Raw genomic sequence first — 27,651 nt, 5'->3', positions numbered from 1 at the left:
AATAATTCCAAACCATACCCAGGGTATAATGACATATAAATGATAAATGAATGTAAATAGCTAATTATGTTAGATATTATTACATTATCTTAGCAAGTAAACCAGATCATCTTATACATGAATTCTCTAGTATAACAGTAACAGATACTTAAAGTGGTGATCAATTTATCAAAAAGAAATAAGGCTGGGGCAGCTAGGTGGCACAGTGGATAGAGCACCGGCCCTGGATTCAGGAGTACCTGAGTTCAAATCCGGCCTCAGACACTTAACACTTACTAGCTGTGTGACCCTGGGCAAGTCACTTAACCCCAATTGCCTCACTAAAAAAAAAAAAATAAAAAAAAAAAAATAAATAAGGCTTCAATTAGGAAGATTCAATATTCAGTATGTTCATTGATAGATCAAGCAATAGGGTTCAATAACCCTCTTTTTTTAAAAAAAACAATCACATAAGAGAAAAAAAAACTCATTAAAACTCATGGTTCTCGGGGGCAGCTAGGTGGTGTAGTGGATAGAGCACTGGCCCTGGAGTCAGGAGTACCTGAGTTCAAATCCCGCCTCAGACACATGACACTTACTAGCTGTGTGACCCTGGGCATGTCACTTAACCCCAATTGCCTCACTTAAAAAAACAAAACAAAACAAAAGAACTCATGGTTCTCTCAAAAAGAAAGAGGAAAAAAAAAAAAGAATTCTGGTAGCTTCTGAGGACCAATGGCCCCACCCACAGCATATACTTAAAATGTCTTTGAAAAGTCACTTAGTTTACAAAATTGAATTTAAAAAAGAAACAAAAGTCAAAAAACAAAGAAAAGTCAAAACCAAAACCAAAAAGCAAAAGATTTGCTAAGCACTCTTTTGTGCTCTTAAGAGCAGCAACCAGACTAGTTTGTTCTTTAAAGAACTTAAAGGTGTGGTGAATTCCAGGCCTTTTCAGTGCCTTTCAAAAGCCAAAACAAAACAGGATTAAAGGATAGGTACAGGTAGGGGGAAGTGTGGGGGGGAGATTGAGGTGGGCCAGAAAACCAGGCCATGTGCTTCATATTGTTATTTCCATATTGTTTGTTAGCATAGGGTGTGTTTCATCAAGGAACACCCTGTTCCTAGAAGAAAAAAAGGGGGGAAACTGTCACATAATGGAATGTGATAGATGGGATTTGGCAGATACTCAGGAGCCCACCTGAGTGGATTACTGGCTGATTTGACTGGATTAGTAGTTGACTAGATTCTAAGCATATCTGGCTGGTACTTGAGAGTACTTAAGAAAGCATGGTTCTCAGAATCTAAAAAAACTTTGAACTTCCGGCCCAAGCAACCAACCAGCTTGAAGAACCTCCCCATTCTGGGAGGGGACAGGAAGGAGGAAAGGGGAGCCTGCACGAAGAGCACTGTCTTTTTGGTTCCTGACTTGGTGGTGACGGCGGGGAAAGGGAGAGAGGAGCTGAGGTATCTTTCCTTGCGAGGTTGTAAGAATTCTGTTCTCAATCTTTCTCTTTCTATATTTCAATAAACCCTTAAAAATCTAAACCCATTTTATCAGTGATTTTAGTCAGTTTCCCCCAAAACTGGGGGAACAGGTTAGAACCCACATTTAGAATTTTAAACTACACATGTGTATTATATGTCTTCTGTGTTCCACTGATCCACTGGATAGTTCTGATAATTACTGCTTTTAAAATCTGGCATTGCTAAACTTTCTTTACTTTTTTTTTTCACCAGGTCCTTTGATGTTCTTGACCTTTTGTTTTTACAAATCAATTTTAATATTTTTTCTATTTAACTCTTACTTTAAGAATTTGGATGATGTGCTATTTGGTGCATATTTGTTCAGTATTGATATTACTTTATTGTCTCTGGTACATTTTAGTAAAATGCAGTTTCCCTGAATATAGCTTTTAATTATGTCTCTTTTTGCCTTTGTTTTGTCTGAAATCATGATGGCTATCCTTGCCTTTTTTACTTCAGCTGAAACATAATAGAGTTTGCTTTAGCATCTTATTTTAACTCCGTGTGTCCATTTCAAATGTGTCTCTTAAGAACATATCATTTAATTCTGGTTTCTAATGCATTCTGCTATCCACTTCCATTTTATGGGTAAATTAATTCCATTTGCATTCACACTTATGATTGCTAACTATTAATTTCCCATTCTTTTTTCTGTTTATTCTTTTTTTTACACTGCCCAGTCCTGAAAAATCTGTTTAGCTTTTGATCACTACCTCCCTTAATCTACCATCCCTCTAACATACCTCTCCTCTTTACCCCTTCCCCTTCTTTTTCCATGTTGGATAAGATGAATTTCTATACCCAAATCTCTCTCTCTCTGAGTGTGTGTGCGCATGTGCGTGTTTGTGATTCACTTTGAAACAATTCAGATGAGAGTGAGATTAAGTATTAATCCCTCCCCGTTTCCCCCTCTTCTGAATATTTTTCCTTGCATGCTTCTTTTCTGTGCAATAATTTCTCCATTCTTCCTCTCCCTTTCCCTTTCTGTTGCATCCCTGTTTCTTACCTTTCCATTCTTTATTTTTTTTCTTTGAGATCATTCCTCTGTCATAGCTCATATTGTTATCCTATGTTTAAACTGTAGATTCCTTCTAACAGCCCCAATAATGATAACATTCTTAGGAGTTACATGTATCATCTTCCCATATAGAAATATAGAGTGTAGCCTTAAGTCCCTTTTTTCTCTTTCATGTTTACATTTTTATGCTTTTCTTGAGTTTCATGTTTGAATGTAAAATTATCTATTCAGCTCTGGTCTTTTGATCAGGAATGCTTGAAAGTCCTCTGTTTTATTAAATGTCCATTTTTTCCACTGTAGGATTATACTCAGTTTTGTTGGGTAATATTCTTAGTTCTAATCCTAGTTCCTTTGCCTTCTGAAATATCATTTTAATCCTCTGTTCCTTTATAGTAGTAGCTGCTAAATCTTGTGTGTTCCTCACTATGCCTCTACAGTACTTGAATTGTTTCTTTCTGGCTGCTTGGTATATTTTCCCCTTGATCTAGGAATTCTGGAATTTAGCTGTAATGTTCCTCAGAGTTTTCATTTGTGGGTTTTTTTTTCAGGATGTAACTGGTGAATTCTTTGTTTCACTTTGCCTCCTGGTTCTGTGATTATCTGGGCAATTTTCCCATATAATTTCTTGAAATAGGATATCTTGGCTTTTTTTTTATCATGGCTTTCAGGTAGTTCAATAATTCTTAAATTATCTCTCCTTGATCTTTTTTCAAAGTCACTTGCTTTTTCAGTGAAATAGTTCACATTTTCTAATATATTTTTGTTCTTTTGACCTTGTTTAATTGTTTCTGGATGCCTCATGGAGTCATTAGATTCCATTTGACCAATTCTCTCTCTCTCTCTCTCTCTCTTTTTTTGGTGGGGCAATGAGGGTTAAGTGACTTGCCCAGCTAGTAAGTGTCAAGTGTCTGAAGTCAAATTTGAACTCAGGTCCTTCTGAGTCCAGGGCCGGTGCTCTATCCACTACGCCACCTAGCTGCCCCCCCCCCATTCTCATTTTTAAGGAGTTATTTTCTTTAATGAAATTTTGTGCCTCTCACTAATCTGTTCATTTACTTTTACTGCTCATATCTTTTTCCAATTTTTGCTTTACTATTTATCTTAATTTTTAAAATAATTTTTTGCTCTTTCTAAAAGTCTCTTTAGTTCTTCTAGGAATTCTTTTTCACCTGCTTCCATTTATTTATTTAGCTATCTTGCCATCCATTTATTTCTTTAAATAGATTTCGTTTTCCCCAATTACATGTTTTAAAATTCTTAAAGTTTTTTTTGTTTTGATTTTCAAATTCTGTCCTTCCCTTCTTCCCTCCTTTCTCCTCTCCCTGAGACAATAAGCAGTCATATGTAGGTTATACACATTAAAGGTTTCCATATTAGTCATTTTGTACAAGAAGACTTGAATAAAAGAAAAAGAATGATAGAAAAAAGGTGAAAAATAGCATGCTTCAATCTATTAAAATAATAGCAGTTCTGTCTCTGAAGGCAGATAGTCTACTTCATTATTAGCCCTTTGAGATTGTCTTAGATCATTGCATTGCTGAAAATAGCTAAGCCATTTACAATTCTTCATCGTATAATATTGCTGTTACTGTGTGTACAAAATTCTCCTCATTCTGGTTAGTTCATTTTGCATTAGTTCATGTAAGACTTACCAGGTTTTTCTGAAATCATCCTGCTCTTCCTTCCTTCCTTCCTTCCTCTCTGTCTCTCTCTGTCTCTCTCTCTGCTTGTCATTTTTATAGCAATAATTATTCCATCACCATCATGTCCTACAGCTTGTTTAGTCATTTTCCAATTGATGGGCATCCTCTCAATTTCTAATTCTTAGACACAGAAAAAAGAACTGCTATAAATATTTTTTTTTGTACAAATAGGTCCTTTCCACCTTTTTTTAAAGATATCTTTGGTATAGTAGTGATATTGCTAGATTAAAGGGTATGCACAGTTTTATAGCCCTCTCTGCATAGTTCCAAAACGTTCTCCAAAATGGTTGGATCAATTCTCAACCCCACCAACAGTGTCTTAATTTTCCCATGATGTCCCCTCTAACATCCATTATTTTCCTTTTTTTGTTATATTAGCGACTCTGATAAGTGTGAGTTGGTACCTCAAAGTTGTTTTGAATTGCTCTTCTCTAATCAGCAGTAATATAGAGCATTTTTTCATATGACTATAGATAGCCTCGATTTCTTTATTTGAAAACTGCCTGTTCATAACCTTTGACCATTTATCAATTAGGGAGTGACTTGTATTTTTATATATTTGAATTGGTTCTCTATATATTTGAGAAATGAGGCTTTTATCGGAGATACTCTTTGCAAATTTTTTTAGGTTCACTTTTCTGCTTTCCTTTTAATTTTGTCAACATTGGTTTTGTTTGTACAAAGACTTTTAAATTTTATATAATCAAAATTATCAATTCTAAATTCTGTAATGCTCTCTATAACTTCTTTGGCCTCAAATTCTTCCCTTATCCATAAATCTGATAAACTATTTCATGCTCTCTTAATTTGCTTATGGTATCACCATTTATGTATAAATCATGTACCCATTTTGAACTTATCCTAGTATATGGTGTGAGATGTTGGTCTATACTAAGTTTCTGTCATACTGTTTTCCAGTTTTCCCAGCAGTTTTTGTCAAATAATGAGTTTTTGTTCCAAAAGCTTGTATCTTTGGGTTTGTCATTTATTAGATTATTATGGTCATTTAGTATTGTCTTAGGTGCCTAATCTATTTAATTGATATACCCCTCTATTTCTTAGCTAGTACTAGATTGTTTTGAGGATTATCTCTTTGAGATCTAGTAAAGCTAGACCATCTTCTTTCACATTTTTTTATTGATCCTTGACCTTTTATTCTTCCAAATGAATTTTATTATGATATTTTCTAGTTCTATAAAATAATTTTTGATAGTTTGATTGGTATGACACTGAATAAATAGGTTAATTTAGGTAGAATTGTCATTTTTATTATATTGGCTTGGCCTTGCCTATGAGCAATTAATATTTTCCTAATTGTTTAGATCTGACTTTATTTGTATGAAAAATGTTTTGTAGTTATGTTCATAGAGTTCCTGGGTTTGTCTTGGCAGATAGACTTCCAAATATTTTATATTGTCTTCAGTTATTTTAAATGTAATTTCTCTTTCTATATGTTGCTGCTGGACTTTGTTGCCAATATATAGAAATGTTGATGTTTTGTGTGTGTTTACTTTGTATCCTGCAACTTTGCTAAAGTAGTTAATAACTTCAAGTAGTTTTTTTAGTTGATTCTCTAGGATTCTCTAAGTTTATATAACATCATATCATCAGCAAAAAGTGAGTTTTGTTTCCTCATTTCCTATTCCAATTCCTTTAATTTCTTTTTTTCTTATTGCTTTAGCTAACATTCCTAATACATTATTAAGTAAAAGTGGTGATAATGGGCATCCTTACTTCACTCCTGATTGTACTGGGAAGGCAGAAGCCTTATCCCCAATACAGATAATGCTTGATGATGGTTTTAGATAAACATTACTCATCATTGGTAAAGTAAGGTCCATTTATTCTGTAAGGAATTAATTGGGATTTGGTGTTTTCATAACCCCATCTTTGCTTCATCACAGTCAGACTGAAAAGATGCAAGCTTTAAAAGCCTAAGAGAAGGTGGGTGTGTACTTTAAGAGATTATGAAATAAACAACACAAAAGATATTTATTAAGTCAAAGTATCAAACTAAGTACCTAACCCCAACCTAGGTGTTCCCCCACACCCACATGGGCCTGGCCATATTATAATGGAGACAGCCCAAGGGGTATGTTAAGCCAGTTGGAGACTCAGCCTGGCTATAGAACCACCCTTCCTGTGAGAGAGGCAGGAAGGGGGAGGGAACTCAGAGGGGGTGGGGAAAGGAAGGTAGAGAGAGAGGGAGGAGCTGGTGGTTTTTTGATATTCAGACCTAACCAGGAGAGACTGCACAGCTGACTCTCCTTGGAAATACCGATTCCATGTGGTGGTGAGTTTCTCAGTCCCCTTTCTCATTGTCCCTAGCTTTATTAACTTCACTTGTGTTGTAAATTTTGTTCCCATTAAAAAAACCTGATTTGTAACTGAAAAAGAGGCAGTTTGGAGAAGGGAAAACTCTGGACCTAGAGGTCTCTCATTATTTTCTGAATCCTAATATTACAGCGAGCCGCCCAATTAACTCTCCCCATACTAAATTTGACCCGAACAATTCCTATATTCTCTACTGTTTTTTGGTTTTTGGTTTTGGTTTTGGTTTTGGTTTTTTTTTTTTTTTAGTGAGGCAATTGGGGTTAAGTGACTTGCCCAAGGTCACACAGCTAGTGTTAGGTGTCTGAGGCCGGATTTGAATTCAGGTACTCCTGACTCCAGGGCCGGTGCTCTATCCACTGCGCCACCTAGCTGCCCCTCTACTGTTTTTTAATAGGAATGGGTGCTACAATTTGTCAAAGGCTTTTTCTGCATGTATTGAGATTACCATATGATTATTATTGGTTTTGTTATTGATATGGTCAGTTGTGCTGATAGTTTTCCTCATACTGAACCAGCCCTGCATTCCTAGAACAAATCCTACGTGGCCATAGTATATGATCCTTGTGTTATATTGCTGTTATCTCCTTGCTACTATTTTATTTTAAAATTTTGCATCAACATTCATTAAGGATAGTGGTCTAAATTTTTTTTTTCTGTTTTGGCTTTCCTGGTTTAGGTATCAACACCATATTTATTTCATAAAAGGAATTTGGTAGGACTCCTTCACCTATTTTTCTAAATATTTCATATAGTATTGGGATCAATTGTTTGTTAGAATTTACTTGTGAATCCATTTGGTCCTGGGAATTTTTTCTTAGTAAATTCATTGATAGTTTGTTCAATTTCTCTTTCTAAGATTGGGTTAAGTATTTTATTTCTTCTACTGTTAATTTGGGTAATTTAAATTTTTATAGATATTCATCCATTTTATTTAGATTGTCAAACTTATTGGTATATAATTGGGCAAAATAGCTCCTAGTAATTGTTTCAATTTCTTCTTCATAGGTGTTGAATTCACCCCTTTCATTTTTGATACTAGTAATTTGGTTTTCTTCTTTCCTTTTTAAAATCAAATTAAAACCAGCTTCTAGTTTTATTTATTAGTTCAGTGGTTTTCTTACTTTTAGTTTTATTAATCTCTCTTTGATTTTCTTTTCTTTTCTTTTTTTTCCCAGGGCAATGAGGGTTAAGTGACTTGCCCAGGGTCATACAGCTAGTAAGTTTCAAGTGTCTGAGTCCACATTTGAACTCAGGTCCTCCTGAATCCAGGGCCAGTGCTCTATCCACTGCACCACCTAGCTGTTCTCTCCCTTTGATTTTCACTATTTCCAGTTTGGTGTTTAATTGGGGATTTAAAATTAGTTCTTTTTCAAGTTTTTTTTAGTTGCATGTCCAGTTCATTCATCTGCTTTTTCTGTTTTACTGAAGTGAGCAATTAAAGATATAAATTTTCCCCTAAATATCATTTTAGCTACATCCCATAAATTTTGGTATTGTTAAGGGTTAAAATTCTAGCTAAACTGTCTAAAATATCTAATGAGTGGTCGCCAATAAATTATAAGCTTTAGCAAGAGTTAAACGTTTAAGCATTTATTAAGGAGAATAAGAATTTGGTAAAGAGTGAGAAAAAGGCCTAGATTCCTATCTATTAAAGGGAGAGCACATTTCTAGCTCCGCTCTCCACCAGAGTCCTCAGGAAAGAGAGCGCGCGAGACTGAGCGCCAGTCTCTTCCTTCCTCCTCCCACTAGCCTGCGTCACTTCCTGACTCCTGGTCTTGCCCTCAAAGACCTTCGCTTCATGGGCAGAACTCTTCTACAGTAAGTCTCCAGCAGGTGGCGTCATTCCAATCCTTACAGTATGTTGTCTCATTGTTGTCATTTTCTTTAATAACATCGACTGTTTCTATGATTTGTTCTTTGACCCACTTAATTTTTAGAATTAGATTAATTTCTAATTAATTTTTAATCTATCTTTCCATTGCCCATTATTGAATACAATTTTTATTGTATTAGGATCTGTTTGCTTGTTTTTTGTTTTTTGTTTTTTTTTGCAGGGCAATGGGGGTTAAGTGACTTGCCAAGGGTCACACAGCTAGTAAGTGTCAAGTGTCTGAGGCCGGATTTGAACTCAGGTAGTCCTGAATCCAGGGCCGGTGCTTTATTCACTGCGCCACCTAGCTGCTCTCGTATTAGGATCTGAAAAAGATGGATTTATTATTTCTGCTCTTCTGCATTTGGGTGTGAAGTTCATTTTTTTTTTTTTAATTAAGTAATTTTTTTTGGGGGGGGGTGAGGCAATAGGGGTTAAGCGACTTGCCCAGGGTCACACAGCTAGTAAGTGTTAAGTGTCTGAGGCCAGATTTGAACTCCTGACTCCAGGGCCGGTGCTCTATCCACTGCGCCACCTAGCTGCCCCTCGTTCATTTATTTTTAACATTAATTCCTTTAAATTTTAGGGTCCAAATTATCTCCCTCCTAACACTCCCATTGAGAAAGCAAGCAATGTGATTTCAATTATACATGTGAAGTCATACAAGACCTATTTCCCTCTTAGCCAAAGGAAAATGCAGAAAAAAAAGAAAAAGAAAGTTAAAAAAACCCCAAAACCTGTGTGATTCAATCTGTATTCAGATTCCATCAAGTTTTTTCTCTGGAGGTGGACAGCATCATGTATCCTTTGGAGTTATCTTAGATTATTGTCTTGATTAGAGTAGCTGTCTTCCACAGTTGATCATCCTTAGACTATTACTCTCTGTGTATGATGTTCTCCTGGTTCTGTATACCTCATTTTACATCAGTTCATATAAATCTTCCTATCCTACTCTTCATTTCTTATAGCACATTAGTAGTCCATCAAAATTACATACCACAACTTGTTCAGCCATTCCCCAATTGATGGGCATCTCTCAGTTTCCATTTCTTTGTCACCACAAAAAGAGCAGCTTTAAACATTTTTGTTCAAGTAGGCCTTTTTCTCGTTTTGGGGGATCTCTTTGAGATATAAACCTAGTAGTGGTATTGGTAGGTCAAAGGGTATGCACAATTTGATAGCCTTTTGGGAATACTTCCAAATTATTTTCCAGAATTGTTGGACCAGTTCACAACTCTACCGACAGTACATTAATTAACCTGTTTTTCCATATCACCTTCAGAATTTATCATTTTTCTCTATCATGTTAGCCAATCTGATATGTATGAGGTGGTACCTCAAGGTTGTTTTAATTTGCAGTTCTTCAATCAATAGTGATTTACTACTGATAGCTTTGATTTCTTCTTCTGAAATTTCCTGTTCATATCTGGTGACTTCTTGTTGTTGGTCCTTTGTTCTCGAATAGGATCATGACATCAGGGTGATGTCATGACTTGCACTGAATTGTATTTAAGTGAGGGAAGGCTGTGCAGCATCACCAACTTCACCTTCCTCCAGAGCCATCTACATCCAATGGAAATACACACACACATACACACACATATATCAATGGATGACTGGAGATGACCCCAGATGTTTAAAGCAATTGGTTAAATGATTTGTCCGGGGTCACACAGCTAGTATATCTGAGGTGTGAGATTTAAAATTGGATATACGAGCATTAAACTCCCCCTTTTAACTTATCCCATATATATATATCTATCTATCTATCTATCTCAGACCACTAAGAAAAAGAAGCCTCTGAGCTTTAATCAGTGAGGGATTCATTTTTATTGCTTGGGAATTAGACAACAAAAGGTGATACCAATTAGGGAAATAGGAAAGTAGAAATACAAATGAATAATCTTAGATTTAAGCTTAGTCTATAGTCCTTTATAAAACTCACCGAATCCCAAACTGCCTGCCAGGCCGAGAACCAGCACACCCAAAAGCCGCACACAAAACACATGCGCCGCCACGGCTAAGTTGAAAAGCCAGAGAGAGAGAAAGGCCTACATTCATCTATCTATTAAAGGGAGAGCGCATTTCTAGCTCCCTTCTCCGCTGGAGTCCTCAGGAAAGAGCATGAGTCAGAGCGCCAGGCTCCCCCTTCTTCCTCCCACTAGCAAATGTCACTTCCTGACACCAAAGAAAAGACGCATGGGCTTGCCCTCAGAGACCTTCACCTCATGGCGGAGCTTTTCTACAGTAAGTCTCCAGCAGGTGGCATCATTCCTCGTTACAGAGGTACGATTTGAACTCAGATCCTCCTAACTTCAGGGCCAGTGTTCTGTCTACTGCATCACCTAGCTGCCCCATATCTGTTGATGATCAATTAGGCAGTGGCTGTTAATTTTTATAAATTTGGTCTGGTTTGAGAAATGAGAGCTTTATCAAAGAAACTTTTTGTAAAAGTTTTTTTTCCCCATAGTTTCCTGTTTTCCTTCTAATTTTGATGCTTTTAGTAACTCTTGTTAGGCTTGTGTTCAGTCTAAATTTTTCTTTGAGGTTTTGCTTGTAGACATTTTCAAATTATTTTCTTCTGAATTTGTCTCTTGAGCTTCTTCTATATTCTCCATAGAATGTTTTTATGGTCTGTTTCTTTTTTTTGTTGTTTGCTCATTTTTCCAGATTATTTTTTGACTGGATTTTTTCTTAGAATTGGGCTCAGCTCACCTCTGGAGGAAATGATTAGCTTGGAGTTTCTGTGGCCACATCTGGGGGTGGCACGCAGATTTTTAGTGCTTCCAAGTTGCTGTGATCCAGAGAGAGTTCTGGATACTGTCATTCTGATCTGCGCTATTTTCCTTACTCAGGTAGGGCCCTGTTCCCTTGCACCTGCAGACTGAATGAAACTGCATCATTCTGGTCTGTGTCTGTGACCTGTAACTGGGTAATAGGTAAAAGATGCCAAATGACACTGGTTCTGTGACCAGTGCTAGCGCAGGGGTCCTCTGTACTGAGCTTCTTGGTGCCAGCACTGATGCTTTTTCTGCTGCAGTGGTTCTACTGCCATGGGTGCTGATTCTGCCTTACTGCCTTCAGGACCCACAGCCAGCCCCTACCTAAGTGCTGGCAGACAGACCTCTCTTTCAGCCCTTCCAAGATGTCCTGGTTTGGGGAAAATGAGATATATGACCTTTTTTGGTTCTCCCACTCAGAATTTGATTTGAGGTATTTGTTTTTAAGTTATTTAAAAGGTTGGATTGGGAGAGCTCAGCATATATCCTCAGTTTCCTTGCCATCTTGACTCTGTCCTCTCTTGTACTATGTTTTAAAAATTGCCTATTTTAACACTCGTAACTCCTGATAACCTCTTCCATATTACTCTCCATAAAGAAATTAACAGATTGGATAGAGTTCATGAAACATATTTAAATTGTAGTAATTTTAACTTTTTTATATAATAATTTAAGGTTTGCAAATAACATGTTATCTTACTTTATCCTCACAACAACCCTGTTAGAGAGGTACAGGGACAGTTAAGTGACTTACTCAAAGTCACAGAGCTAGTACATGAGGCATAATTGAGACTCATCTTGATTTCCCAAATTCAGCACTTTATCCACTCATTACTTTATCTTTAACAAAATGTTCTTTTTTATGTCTCCTGTTATTCTGTGAATGTATCCTATTATTATAATATTTTTTACTGTTTTTACATAAAGTCATTTTGTATATCCTGATTCTGCATTCTTCACTTTCATCATCTACTATGTGCAAGACATTAGTTAGTCAGTAAACACTTATTAAGTGCCTATTCTTTGCTAGGTACTGTATGCTGGGGCTATAGATAGACAAAAAGTTCATCTCAGGTAGATGCAACATGTATGCATAGCCAAATGTAAACTACATGCAAAGTTAAAATTAAAAGAAAGGGAGAGCACCAACAACTGAAGGGGATCAGGAAAAGTCTCCTGTAAGAAGTATGTGGTACCTGGGTTGCGGACAGAATGCTAGACTTTTTATCCCTCTTTGACATTCCCTTCTTTCTCAGGCATACAGACCAGTTTGTAGGCTCTTAGAAACAAGGCAGTCCGTGTTGTGAAGAAAAAGCACTGGCTTTGGAGTCAGTGCTGTGCTTATTTGAATATTTGTTATCGAATGCTGTGTTTGATGTAAAATATGAGATTGGTATATTCGCTACATTCATTACTTAATAATGAATGATGGCCTCGTTAAATACTAATAACTAGAATATAATGATTTGAATACTAGCTTAAATGTGAAGTATTGCTGGTAGACTGTTAATTGCAGACTTGTTTTTAGGCTAGTTTGGTTCTAGTTTAACAGTAGATTCTAGTGTCTTTATTATAACCTTTGTTATATAGAGAGTTGTATTTTTAAGAAATTCTGATGCTTAAATGCTCTTGAAGAGTTGAGAGGTATTAGCATGGTGTAGAGCAGTGATGTCAAACTCACATAGAAACAGTGGTTGTCACTAAATAGTACATAAGGATCCCTGCTTCTACAAATTGACTTAGGAAACTACATATTAACATTATTTAAATTTATTGTGTGGGGGGGCGCAATAAAGGTTAAGTGACTTGCCCAGGGTCACATAGCTAGTAAGTGCCAAGTGTCTGAGGCCAGATTTGAACTCAGGTCATCCTGAATCCAGGGCCAGTGCTTTATCTACTGTGCCACCTAGCTGCCCCTTAATTTTTTTTAAATTATTGTAGAGCAATGAGGGTTAAGTGACTTGCCCAGGGTCACACAGGATATATTGTAGTTTTATGTATCTTGTTTAATATTTCCCAGTTACATTTTAATCTTGTTCTGCCTACTTTGGGAGTGGGTTGCTTTTTTTTGATACCTCTTGTGTAGAGGAAAGTGTTTTAGACTTGTCAAGAAATACCTTTGTTCAGATCTTTCCCCCTTGTACTTGGTTGGGCAATTTATATGACCCTTCTGGGCCTCATTTTTCTCATATGTAAAATGGCATCAACAATGCCTGTAAAACATATATTTTTTTTGTTTAATTTTCAGGGTTTTTTTTCCAATTACATGTAAAAACTATTTTTACCTTTCTAAGAAAAAAGGTTTTTTTTCCCCCAACTGCACATAAAAACAATTTTAACATGTTTTTAAAAAAATTTTGAGTTCTAAATTCTCCCCCTCCTTCCTCTTCCCTTTCCCCACCTGAGATCATAAGCAATTTGACACATGTTGTACTTGTGCAATCATGCAAAACATATTTCTATATTCTTGTTGTGAAAGAAAATGGACACCCCACAACCCCCAAAAAGAAAAAATTAAAGAAAGTGAAAAATAGTATGCTTCAACCTGCATTCAGACTCCATTAATTCTTTCTCTGGAGGCGGATTGTATTTTATCATGAGTCCTTCAGAATTGTCTTGGACCATTGTATTGTTGAGGATAGTGAAGTCATTTACTAGATTACTGTGATTATTATAGTATATCATGTACCCAAGTTTTTCAGCCAATCCACTACTCTATTTCTTAGCCAGTACCAGATTGTTTTGATGATTACTGCTTTGTAATACAGTTTGAGATCTGGTATGGCTAGGCCACCTTTCATATTTTTCTCACTGATTCTCGTGATGTTCTTGACCTTTTGTTCTTACATATGAATTTTATTATTTTTTTTGTATATAAAATACTTTTTTCTAGTAGTTTGATTGGTATGGCACTGATAAGTAAAATAATTTAGGTATACTTATCATTTTTACTATTGACAGCCTATTCATGAGCAATTAATATTTTTCCAGTTGTGATTCAGATTTTATATTGTATGAAAGTGTTTTGTAATTGTGTTCATATAGTTCCTGGGTTTGTCTTGGAAGGTAGACTCTAGTATTTTATATTGTCTGCAATTATTTTAAATGGAGTTTCTCTTTCTATGTCTTGATGCTGGCCTTTGTTGGTAATATATAGAAATGCTGATGATTTGTGTGGGTTTATTTTATCTGCAACTTGGCTAAAGTTGTTAATTATTTTAACTAGTTTTTTAGTAGCTTCTCTAGGACTCTACAGGTATACCATCATATCATCCATCTACACTTTCTTTTTTTTAAGTGAGGCAATTGGGGTTAAGTGACTTGCCCAGGGTCAAACAGCTAGTAAGTGTTAAGTGTCTGAGGCCAGATTTGAACTCAGGTACTCCTGACTCCAGGGCCGGTGCTCTATGCACTGCGCCACCTAGCTGCCCCCGATATCATCCATCTACAGAGAGCAATAATTTTTCTTCTCTTATTGCTATAGTTAACATTTCTAGTACAGTATTGAATATCAGTGGTGATAATGGGCATCTTGGCTTCACCCCTGATTTTACTGGGAAGTTTTCTCCGTTACAGATAATGTTTACTGATGGTTTTAGACTATGCTAATTCTAATAGTATTGCAGAAGCTGAAATATTTGTTGTAAAAGGAATTTGGTAGGACTCTTTTCCCTACTTTTCCAGAAAGTTTATATAAAATTAGAATTAATTGTTCTTTAAATGTTTGATAGAATTCACTTATGAATTCATTTGGTCCTAGGGATTTTTTCTTAGGGAGCTCAGTGCTAGTTTGTTCAATTTCTTTTTCTAATATGGTATTATTTAAATATTCTGTTTCCTCATTTGTTAATCTGGCAAGTTATAGTTTGGTAAATATTCATCCATTTTACTTAGATTGTTAGATTTATTGGTATATAATTGGGCAACATAGTTCCTTATAATTGCTTTAATTTAATCTTCATTGGTGGTGAGTTCACCTTTTTCATTTTTTTGATACTGGAAGTTTGGTTTTCTTTTTTTTAAATCAAATTTCCCAGTGGTTTTTCTCATTGGCTTTTTTCCCCCATAAAAGCAGCTCCTACTTTTATTTCTTAGTTAAATGATTTTCTTACTTTCAGTTTTATTAATCTTTCTTAGTATTTTTAGTTTGGTATTTAGGATTTTTAATTTGTTCTTTTTCAATTTTTTAAGTTACATGCCCAATTCATTGATCTTCTCTTTCTCCTCTATTTTATTAATGTAAGAGTTTAGAGATATAAATTTTTCCCTAAGTACCACTTTGGTTGTATCCCCTTTTGGTATGTTATCTCATTGTCATCATGCTCTTTAGTGAAATTATTGATTGTTTCTATGATTTGTTCTTTGACGCACTTATTCTTTAGGATTAGATTATTTAATTTCCCATTCTTAGTCTATGTTTCCATAGTCCTATTGAATGTATTTTTATTACATTATGTATGAAAAGAATGCATTTAATATTTCTACTTTTCTGCATTTGGTTGTGAGGTTTGGATGCCCATGGTCAGTTTTTGTGTAGCTGACAAAAATTCATTTCTATTCCTATTCAGTTTTCTTCAGAAGTTTATCATAGCTAACTTTCCTAAAATTCTATTCATTTCTTTAACTTCTTGTTTATTTTACTTTTTGGTTAGATTTATTTATTTCTGAGATGGGAAAGTTGAGTTCCCCCACTAATATAGTTTCACTATTTCCTCCTGTACCTCATTTGATCTTTCCTTTAAGATTTGGATGCTATACCATCATTTAGTGCATATATGTGTAGTTAGTTACTGGTAATATTTCACTGTCCATGGTACCTTTTTTAGCAAAATATAGTTTCCTTGCTTCTCTCTTTTAAGTAGGTCTATTTGGGGGGACAGCTATGTAGTGCAGTGGATAAAGCACCTGCCCTGGATTCAGGAGGACCTGAGTTCAAATTCGGCCTCAGACATTTGACACTTGCTAGCTGTGTGACCCTGGGCTAGTCACTTAACCCTCATCGCCCTTCCCCTCCCCCCAAATAGGTTTATTTTTGTTTTTGCTTTGTCTGATTACTGCCCCTACTATTTTTCTTCCCTTTATCTCAAATGAAGCATAATAGATTGTGCTCAAGCTCTTATTTTTGTGTCTCACTGTTTCAGGTGTGTTTCTTGTGAATTATATATTGTAGGAATCTGGATTTTAATCAATTCTGCTCTCTGCTTCCATTTTATGAATGAATTCATTCCATTCATTTTCACAGTTATGATTTATGTGTATTTTCTCTCCTCCATCTTATTCTTCTCTTTATCCTTTTCTCTCTTTTTATCCTGCCCCTCCTCAAAAGTCTGTTTTGCTTCGGAGTACAGCCTCCTTTAATCTACCCTCCCTTCTATCAACTCCCAACCCCCTCTCCCTATTCTGTTGTCTTTTTGTTCCTGCTTCCCTATAGGGTAAAATAGATTTCTATAGCGAACTGAGTGTGTTAATTCTTATTTGAGCCAATTCTGACAGTAAGGTTCAGGTGTTGGCTGCTCCCCCTACCCCCACCCCCCAGCCACCATCTTTCCCTCTACTTTAAAAGCTCTTTTGTGCCTCTTTTATATTAAATAATTTACTCCATTCTACCTCTTTTTGTGCATCCCTCTTTTCTTGATTTCATTTTTTTTGGATATCATCCCATCATGGTTTACTCACCCTCAATGTCTTCTGTCTCTGTGTATGCATTCTAACTGCTCTAAAAGTGATAAAATTATTGGAGTTAGAAGCATCATCTTTCCATTTAGGATAGTAAACAGTTTAACTTTATTGAATCCTTTATGATTTCTTTTTCCTGTTTCCCTTTTTTTTTTTTGCTTCTCTTGAGTATTTTATTAGAAAATTATATTTTCTATTCAGCTTTGGTCTTTTCATCAGAAATGCTTAAAAATCATTTATTTCATTAAATTTATTTTTTTTTTCTCCTGAAGGATTATATTCACTTTTGCTGGGTAGGTGATTCTTAGTTGTAATTCTAGCTCTTTTTACCTACAGAATATTTTATTTTAAGCTCTTTGATTCTTTAATATAGAAGCTGGAAATTCTTTTGTTTTCATGACTGTGGCTTCACAATATTTTTTTCTAGATGCTTGAAGTATTTTCTCCTTGACCTGGCAGTTCTGGAATCTGACTATAATAATATTCCTGGGAGTTTCCATTTTGAGATCTCTTTCAGGAGGTGATAGATGGAGTTTTCCCAATATCTATTTTACCCTCTATAGTTTGCCTTGATAAATTCTTGAAATACGATTTCTAAACTCTTTATTTGATATACTTTTAGGTACTTTAATAATTTTGGGGGTGCGGAGCAATGAGGGTTAAGTGACTTGCCCAGCATCACACAGCTAGTAAGTGTCAAGTGTCTGAGGCCGGATTTGAACTCAGGTCCTCCTGAATCCAGGGTCAGTGCTTTATCTACTGTGCCATCTAGCTGCCCTATTTTAATAATTCTTATATTATCTCTCCTTGAACTATTTTCCAGGTCAGTTGTTTTTTTAATTAAATATAACACATTTTTTCTTATTGTTTTGATTTTGTTTTATTGTTTCTTGATGTCTCATAGAGTCATTAGTTTCCACTTGCCCAATTCTGTTTTTTAAGGAATTATTTTCTTTAGTGAAAACTAGGAGATGGGAAGATTAAATGAAATTAAATCAAATTATGTCAGAGGAAAGATTAGAATTCTTAGCTTTTCAAATGAAGATGATTGCTTTGAATTTATAATGACTGAAATTGTCCCCAAAGAACAGGCAAGAGAGGTAAGATGCAACACTATATGTAATGTCAGATTCTTTTGATAGGTTGGAAAGTTATGATGAATTTTCCTTTTTTCCCTCTTTAATAAAGGATAGCTCCTTGGGAGGGGAAAGGATTTATTAGACAATATATATGATATAGAAACCAAAGGCTTTAATATACATTTATTTTAGAAATAAATAAGATACTATCTCCTTTTTCTGTCTCTTCTCTCTTTTTTCTCTGGACTTCTTTTGAAATCTACTAGCTTATTATTTGTTCAGTGAGTCAGGTGCATTCCACCCTTGTGAACCTTTTAGGCAAACTAACACTTGCTGATTTATTTGGGGCTGGTATATCAGGAATATTATTTGAAGTTTCTTCCTTTAAAATAGGGGTTCTTAGCCTGTCATGTACCTCTTTGGCAGTCTGGTGAAACTTATGGACCTTTTTTTCAGAATGTTTTATAATTGCATAAAGTAGAATATATAGCAAATGGAAAATACACTTATTTATTTTGAAATAAAATACATATGGAAATATTTATCAGAATATTTCAGAAAAAAAGAAATTCACAGAACTCAGATGAACCCTTGCCTTAGGGAAAAGGTCGTCTGTCTATGTCTCTCTCTCTGTCTCTGTATATAAAGATGAATAATTAATAGTAGCCAATTTTAGCACTTTTATAAAGTACAGACTTAAGAGTGATAATATAATGTGTAACTGAATGTATTTTCTTTCTGAATAGGAAGAGGAAGCATATGAACCAATATTCACTTATATGAAGACTGTGAAGAAGCACTTGAGTGATAATTTTGAATGCTGTTACAGCTGGACTTGTTTTGTAGAGCGCTTGAAATGAACCTCTCTCATCTCTTGTTATTAGCCTGGAGCCCCTAGTACTGGAATACATTGACTTCAAAACAAAAAGAAATAATACGGATCATCATTGTCATCAAAAACATTTGAACAGTTGTGATGGTGAAATGAGATGAGGCTCCGAAATGGAACTGTGACAACTGTGTTAGTTTTTATCACTTCGTTCCTCAGCTTGTCTTGGTATATTTCATGGCAAAATGGAAAAGGTAAGGAAAAGATCCCTGTGAAAATATACATATAAATTAATATTTTGTTTAGAAGACATGAGAGAAATCAAGTCTGTAATGTCTATTAAGTCAGTGTTTTTATGGGGTGGAAAGGAAGCTGAGTCACTTGATTGTACATACACAGTCCAACACTTACGAGAATGCCTATCTAAATAGAATATTAGAAAGAGGCCTTTTTTATTTGAAGTCTGTACTTCAACACTTATTGGCAAGAGCTACACATATTATTTTGTTAATTTATACTATAATATTTACTCAGTAGGCTAAGTTCAAGAATACCAGTATTTTTGTTTCATTGAATAACAAACATATAACATGTTGAACAGTGCTTATAACATTTAAAGGACACAATCATTCTCATCAAGAAGTTTACTTATAGTCACTTTGATTTTAACTGTACCTGTGGACAAATTGTTCTTTAAGTAAAATTATTGAATGAATGTGTAGAGTTTGAGTTCAGTGTTTTTAAAATTTCATTCTTTTGTTAAGTTTTGGAAATTGTTTCAGAGTGAATTCTGAGTGTCAATTTAGTATATGTTTGTTAGCTGTACTCATGTTTAGAGTAGGTATATTTCTTTTTTACTTAGTCTTCATAAAAAAATTACTTGTAGGTGGCAGCTAGGTAGCGCAGTGGATAAAGCACTGGCCTTGGATTCGAAAGGACCTGAGTTCAAATGTGGCCTCAGACACTTGACACTAGCTGTGTGACCCTGGGCAAGTCACTTAACCCTCATTGCCCCACAAAAAAAAAAAAATGAGATGGATATAATAAATAATAATTTACCTTATTAAAAAATTACTTGTAGTAACTCTCCCTTCTTACTTAACTATTTTTATTTTTCTTTCTTTTTAATGTTATCTTGAGGCAGTAGTTATTAAATTTTTTGTCATAGGGTCCCTTTGGCAGTGTGATGAACTCTATAGACCCCTTCTCAAAATAATATTTTTAATGTATAAAATAAAATAGGATTATAAAAGAAATTATAAAAATATTTTTAAAGTTCATAGTATTTTAAATTAATAATCTTTGTCTAGAGGAAACTTTGTTCATATGCAAGAGTATTAGAAGCATTAAAGTAATGGTTTAATTTGGGTAATGTGACCCACAAACTTGTTATTACAGATTGCTCATCTTTGCCTTTATGTATTTATTTAAAAACTGTATTGGTTGAAATGTTTTTCTCATGAGTTTGAAAGTGGCTGAAGAAGTTGTTAATGACCTGAATTCCTCGTCACCTTTTAATAATATATATATGTTGGAATAGATTTAATATGAATATAAAACATAATAGAGCTACCATATTAAAGTGTTTCTTAAGGATTCTTAAGTGGTAAGTGTTTCTTAAAGGTTTTTTGTTTGTTTGTTTGGTGAGGCAGTTGGGGTTAAGCGACTTGCCTAGGGTCACGCAGCTGGTAATTGTTAAGTGTCTGAGGTCAGATTTGAACTCAGGTCCTCCTGAATCCAGGGCCAGTACTCTACTGTACCACCTAGCTGTTTTTAAAAGACTTATAAAGATTACTTTACTCCATGACCTCTCTTGGGAAAGTAGCATAAAGTATTTTTTTCATTCTTTTTCTTTAACTTTGGTTTCAAGCACCAGGACATTATTTTGTTGATGACCTTTCTTCTAAAATAAAAAATGCTTTCCCAGCACCATCAAAATAACATCCATCATTGAAGGGGGTATATTTATAGGACTTTTTATATTAATCGCATTTCATCAATTTATTGTATATGTAGCTGTGTACATGCTTGGCCTTTCTCTCTTTTTAAAAATAATCAATTTCATTGATATCTTTGTTATTACATCTAGCTGCACATCTTCCCTTTCCCTACCTTGTAATGAAGAAAAGCAGTTACATAATAATTGACAATATCTTTTCTCTTATCATCTGTGAGGTGAAGTACCTGACAGCATATTTTGAAAATCCCCTTGTATATAAAATATAAGAGTGGGCATATGGTTTCTTATGCAAAGGAAACTATCCTTTTCAATAACAATAAGAAATTTGATCATATCTTAGGCTATATAAAGCATTGTTAGGTCTGGAGTCTTAGTGGAATATTGAAAGCTGATTGATTCTCTTACTAACTGAAAATCAAGACATTATAGCATATTCTTCATTTATTTCCTTTCCTTACTGAAAAGGTTAAAAATTCTACTATTTTAAAACATAGCTGTTAGATTTTTTTTCTTTAATATCCTATGAATTGGAGAAATAGTTCTTTTTGGGGGAATTTTGCAGAATTTCCAGAGCAGAAATTAAAATACAGTTTTAAAATGAAGTTAAAAATGCAGACAAAGACAAACTATAGACCTGATGTAGAAGAGTTAAAAATGTGTAATGTTGCAAAGCAGATTCTCTAAAATTCATTGAAACCAAAAATCTACCATGGTAGTCTGTTGTATTTTGAAAGAATTTTGATCTTATTTTCAGAACAAAGCAGAAAGGAGACCTGAATCATGAACATGTTGGTCACAGCAGCATTCCTTTTCTGAAATTAATTTTCAATGTGCTTAAGTAAATTTTTTTGTAACTTAAAGTTGCTTCCTGATTCACAGAGCTGAAAAGAAAAGAAAATGTAGAAGTCCTTTTGAAGAAGTCCTTTAACTGAGGACTTCTTCAAAGGGTAGGTTTACAAGCTAGAAGAGTCTTCAGAGCCATTCAATCTTAGCAACAGCCAAGTCTGGAAGTGGATATTAGGTTTGTATATGCTTGGCAGGAAGAAGAAATTATAATCACATAATGTACCTTGAATATAGTGAATTTTTAGGCCAACTCTTTGGAAATATTTATATTTAATATAGTCTGTCACAAAATAGCTCTTTAATAAGACATAAAACTTAGTAGTCATTCAACAAACAATTAAACATTTAAGCACCAACTTTCCTTCAGACATTGTGCTGAGTGCTGGGTATACAAAAAGTGGCAAAAGACCTTCCTGTTTTCAAACAATTGACCATCTAATGGGGAAGACAACAAGCAAAGGAATCCATATGAATCAGCCCCAGGCTTATAAACAGGCAAAATTAAAATAGAGAAGGGACAAGAATTAAGAGGGGTTGGGAAAGCCTTTCTGTAGAAGATGGTATTTTAGTTGAGACTTAAAGGAAACCATAGAAGCTAGTTGGTAGAGATGAGGTGGGAGAGCATTCCAGGCATGGGGACTGCCAGGAATATGCCCAGAGTTGTGACATGGAGTATTTTGTTCATTGAATAGCAAAATGGGGTAAGATGTAAGAAGTTTTGCAGTGCAGGAAGAGACTAAGTTATGAAGGGCTTTAAACACCAAACAGGATTTTTGCATTTGATCCGAGGCATTAGGGAGCCTTTGGAATTTATTGAGTTGGGAGTGTAAGTGACATGGTTGGATCTGCCCTTTAGGAAAATGAATTTGGTAGCCAATTAGAAGATGAATTAGAGAGGTGAGTGACTCGAGGCAGGCAGATAGACCATCAGATTATTGCTGTAGTCTACACATAAGGTGATGAGGGCCTGCACAAGAATGGTGGCTGCATCAGGGGAGAGGGAGGCATGTTCACTCGATGTAGCCTGAGGGATTGGGAAGATGGTGTTGCCCTTGGCAGTAATAGGAAAGTTAGGAGAGGGAGAAAGATACGAGATAAGTTTGGGATATGTTGAATTTAATTGGACATCAGGTTTGAAATGAGAGATTGGGAGTCAGCAGAGAGTTTGGCACAGGATAGGTAGATTTGAGAATCATCAGCATAGAGATGGTAATTAAATCCATGATAGCTGATGAGATCACCCAGTGACGTAGTATAGAGGGAGAAGGAGAGAGGCCCTGGACAGAATCTTGTGGGACACCCATGGTTAGAAGTCATGATCTGGATAAGGATCCAGCAGAGAAGATTGAGGGATGTTCCAGTAGGTAGAGATGAGAATCAGGATAGAGTGGTTTTTTTTTGAAAACCTAGAGAGAAGAAAGTATCCAAAAAAGGGGGGGTTGCAAATAGTGCCAAAGGCTACACTAAAGGTTGAAGAGAATGAAGAATTGAGGAAAGGCCATTTGGAGAGAGCAATTTTGGTGGAGTCATGTGAACAGAAGCTGAATTGCTTTAGAAATGGTTCAAGCATCTACACAAAGAAAATAAGTCCATTCTACCTACTAAGGCAAGAAGACCAGTCATTAGATTCTCTAAGTGTCCATAGGATGATTTTTCACTGGTGATCACTGGGAGATTTCTTTGAAAAATTTTTCCCTAATATCTAAACTTCTACCTGGGTCAGTGTTTTTGTATTTGCAGAAGGGAAAAGGGGAGAAACTATAAGAAATTATTTTAATGTAGTAGTAACTTCTGAGTGAATTCAAGCAGGTTTGATGTGGTAAAGAATTTGATTTGGAAGTAGAAGTCTCAGTTCTGATACTTAGTGTGTATGATCTTGGGCACATCTTACCTCTTGAATCTGTTGAATCAAATGCAGAATTAGACTGGATCAAATGATTTGACATTATATTGATTCTATGATGTAGTAAGTGTTAAATTATAATTTTTAAATAGTATCTTATTTTATATCACTCTCACTTTATGCTGACTCCTTTTTCTAATCTACCCTCATTAAATTCTGTTTATTAACAAATAGAGTCAAGGTAAATGAATAAATACACTGATCATATAAAAAAAATTCCATGGTTTCCACTGAGAATTAGAGAACATACTTTACTGTAAATCCTCTAAAGTCTGAATGGTCACTGAATTAATCAGAGAGTTGTGAAGCATTTTGCTGTTGTGACCATTATGTGTTCATTGTATAAAGTGTTCTTCTGATTCTGTTTACTTTGTTAAGCATAATTTTTTATAAGCCTTCCTAAGTGTCACTAAAATCTTCAAGTTTTTCAATCAGGAAGGTTTAATTAAATTTTTACTAAATCTTGATGATTATGCTAGGTGCTGGGATTTTAACTACAAAGTAAAGAAATTTATTCACCTAGGTGAGTACCCATATTCCCAGATGAGTAATTAGAGGTGTTATACATAATAAATGTCCAGTGATTGAGGTGGACAGGACTCTAAGGGGGAATCAGGAAAGGCTTCCTGAAGGAAGTGACTTGAGCTGAATTTTGAAAGAAAGCTAAGGGTTCCAATGGGGGAAGGTAGGAAAGCATTCCAGTAAGTAGAAACCGGTTTGTGCAAAGGCATGGAGGCTGGAGATAGAATGCTGTTTGTGGGAAACTGCAAGCAAGCTAGTATAGCTAAAGTATAGGGGCATGTAAGAGAGTAAAATGATTAGATTGATTCTGTGTCTTTTTTTAATTGATCCCATTTACAGTGTTTGACTTTTGTCCTGTAATGGCCTATGTCATGGTTCTTTGTTTCTGAGCTTAATTCTGAGTTCAGCTGACCTGTGATGAGTTAAATTCAGGGATCCAATTCTCTTGTTGATCACTGTTCTGTTGTGTCAAGGATGTCTGATTTATTATCCACTATCTCAGACCTTGCAAGTAGACTGAAAGAATGAAGATTTCTTAGTCATGGGAAGGAAGGAAAGGGTTGTTGTTAGGCCCTCGTTCCCAATTTCCAACCAATCATATTGTCCCCCAATCCTTAGCTCTTGTAACCAGTCATATTGATCTTGCCATTCATGATATTGAACTCTTTTAACCAATCATAACTTGTTCTCCAAGTACAAAGTGCTGTTCATTGTTCTGTACTCTCCAAAACTATTAAAGAGAGCTGTCCCCCCTCATTCAGGGTCTGAACATCTCTGGGGAAGCTGAGATCCTATTTATTGGTAAATTCAGGCTTTGCCAATTTATGCATGAGACAAAAGACATGACCCATACCATTTTTACCTACCTCAGTTCTGTGGTGAGAGGCAAGTGATGAAGTAATAGGTACAGATATACTGGGTTCTGTACACAACTGCACACAGGCAGCCCAGGCCATCAGGTCATTTTCTCATTGGATTGAAGCAGCATTGGGATTTGGCAGCCCCATGGGTGTCTGAGTACCCTTTTTTTTTTTTTTGGTGGGGCAATGGGGGTTAAGTGACTTGCCCAGGGTCACACAGCTAGTAAGTGTCAAGTGTCTGAGGCTGGATTTGAACTCAGGTACTCCTGAATCCAGGGTTGGTGCTTTATCCACTGTGCCACCTAGCTGCTTCCTGAGTACCTTTTTCAATGGACCACACTGCCCACTTCCTGGTGTGAGGAAGAGGCTAGAAAAGATGCCCTGCAATTTCAAGTTCTCTACCACTACAAGAGTATTGATATAAACGTTCCCATTCACACTCAAAGTTATAATTACTATTTATGCATTTCCCTTCATCTTAATTTTACTCACTGATTTCTTTCTCAGCCTCTCTTTTTACCCTTTCCCTGTTAGCTTATCTTCTTCCCACCCTCCCACTCCCCATATCACCCACCCCTCCAAGAGTCCCCTCTCAATCCACACACCCTTCCAGAAGTCCCCATCTTCAGATCAGTTGTTTTTCTAATTAGATGTTTCAGATTCTCTTCTTTTTTTCTAGTTTTATTATTTTTTTTGGGGGTAGGGCAATGAGGGTTAAGTGACTTGCCCAGGGTCACACAGCTAGTTAAGTGTCAAGTGTCTGAGGCTGGATTTGAACTCAAGTCCTCCCGAATCCAAGGCCAGTGCTTTATCCACTGCGCCACCTAGCTTCCCCGTTTTATTATTTTTGTTTTGTTTTGTTTTGCTTTTGTTTTTTGTTTGTTTGTTTGTTTGTTTTTTAGTGAGGCAATTGGGGTTAAGTGACTTGCCCAGGGTCACACAGCTAGTAAGTGTTAAGTGTCTGAGGCCGGATTTGAACTCAGGTACTCCTGACTCCAGGGCCGGTGCTCTATCCGCTGCGCCACCTAGCTGCCCCCGTTTTATTATTTTTAATGTCTTAGAACTTCTTTTGATTCCTCATGCCCAAGTCTAGTTTTTGAGGAATTATTTTTTCCTTAAGATTTTGTATGTCTTTTTCCAGTTGGTTAACTTTCTTTTCATAATTTTCATGGACTGCTTTTATTTTTTTCCTTAATTCTTCCCTGATCTTAATTGATTTTTAAATTCCTTTTAAAGTTCTTCTAAGAACTCTTTTTGGGCTTGTGACCATTTGATGTTACCCTTTGGGGTAGGAGTAGCTTTTTAAAACTATCTTCCTCTGAATATGAACCCAGATCTTTTATACCAAAGTAGCTATCTATGGTCGATTCTTTTTACTTTGTTTACTCATTTTTATTTTGTTTTATTTTTAGCAGTTTATTGTTATAATCAGGTTTTAATTCTGAGTTGTGGGTAATGTATTAGGCCTCAGGTCCTCCTTACTATTATTTTCTGAATTCTGTCCTGGGGCTCAACCTCAGGGACTCCTCTTTTCCCCTAAGCTACAGTTAGGGCTCCCAGCCACATTGTTCCCAAAATATTCCACCCCCCCCCCCACCTTTTTTTTTCCCGGTGGGTCAATAAGGGTTAAGTGACTTGCCCAGGGTCACACAGCTAGTAAGTGTCAAATGCCTGAGACTGGATTTGAACTCAGGATCTCCTGAATCCAGGGCTGGTGCTTTAGCCATTACGCTATCTAGCTGCACCTCCCCCTCCCCCCCCCCCCCAAATGTTCTTGCTCCCTGAAGTACCTCATTTCCTGGTCATGTACTCACTCCTCCACAGCCACAGCCCAGGATTACTTCTGGTCATCACTGCTAGATCTGGGGGCCAGGGGGTGTCTTTCAATCTTCCCCCACTCAGCCTCTGCTGTTCTTTGTGAGGTAAATTTCTTGAAATCTAGTTGGCATTGCCCTCAGGGCCTACTATTTGTTAATTCGGTGGAGTCAGCCTGAAGGTATTTATGCTTCATTTAGACCATACCTCAGCCCCTGGAGGCTATTTCTTTTCTGAGGTCCTTTCAAGGACAACTGCTTTGCCTTTTTTTTTTTTTTTTTTGCTGCTTTACATTCATTTCCTGGCAATTTTCTGTCTGTCTGTGAAGGAAAACTGGAGAGCCTGGAAATTTCTGACCTACTCTGTCACCTTCCCAGAATGCCCCTAATATTCTTGCTAGAGTCCTCCTTAATAGGCTGATCCTTCACCTGGAAGATAGTCATCCAGCCAAGTGCCATTGTGGCTTCAAAGGGCCAAGGAACAGTCGATATGGTGTTTGCTGCCTGTTAACTCCAGGAGAAAAGTCTGGAGCAGAGCAGAGGTCTGTACACATTGTTTGTTGGTCTGACCAAGGCTTTTGATATTGTCAGTCACGAGGGCTTGTGGAAGATCATGTCAAAATTGAGTTGCCTGGAGAAATTCATCAGTATTGTATGACATGTCAATGATAGCATGCTTTCATGGGTTTTGAATAATGGATGACGTTCTCATGCTTTTCCAGTCAATGTTGGAGTGAAACGGGCCTGTGTGCTTGCTCCCATACTTTTTAGCATAATGTTTTCAGCAGTGTTGTCAGACACCTTTGTAACGATTGGCATGATGCCACCTGCTGGAGACTTACTGTAGCAAAGCTCCGCCATGAGGAGAAGGCCCTTGAGGGCAAGCCATGTGGTCAAGGTCCTTAGCGTCAGGAAGTGACAGTTGCTCATGGCTACTGTCTATCAAGGCTA

The 27,651-nt window shown here is 36.1% G+C and overlaps 1 protein-coding gene across 2 annotated transcripts in view; it reads left to right on the top strand.

Moving 5' to 3' along the window:
• The window catches only part of MGAT4A (alpha-1,3-mannosyl-glycoprotein 4-beta-N-acetylglucosaminyltransferase A), a 151,335-nt gene that overhangs the window by 14,581 nt on the left and 109,103 nt on the right, over positions 1-27,651 (top strand). Inside the window, exon 2 of one of the 2 annotated variants that reach the window (XM_043995661.1) lies at positions 18,713-19,049. The exons of the other annotated variant lie outside the window; for it this stretch is intronic. Within the exon in view, the coding sequence (XP_043851596.1) occupies positions 18,956-19,049 (94 nt within the window). The 5' untranslated portion in view covers positions 18,713-18,955. The remainder of the gene's footprint in view (positions 1-18,712; positions 19,050-27,651) is intronic. 2 annotated transcript variants of the gene reach the window in all.

This window comes from Dromiciops gliroides, chromosome 3, assembly GCF_019393635.1.
Source record: "Dromiciops gliroides isolate mDroGli1 chromosome 3, mDroGli1.pri, whole genome shotgun sequence".
In the NCBI taxonomy this organism is placed as follows: Eukaryota; Metazoa; Chordata; class Mammalia; order Microbiotheria; family Microbiotheriidae; genus Dromiciops; species Dromiciops gliroides.
The sequence above is the reverse complement of the archived record's forward strand: the minus strand, read 5'-3'. Positions and strand labels throughout refer to the sequence as shown.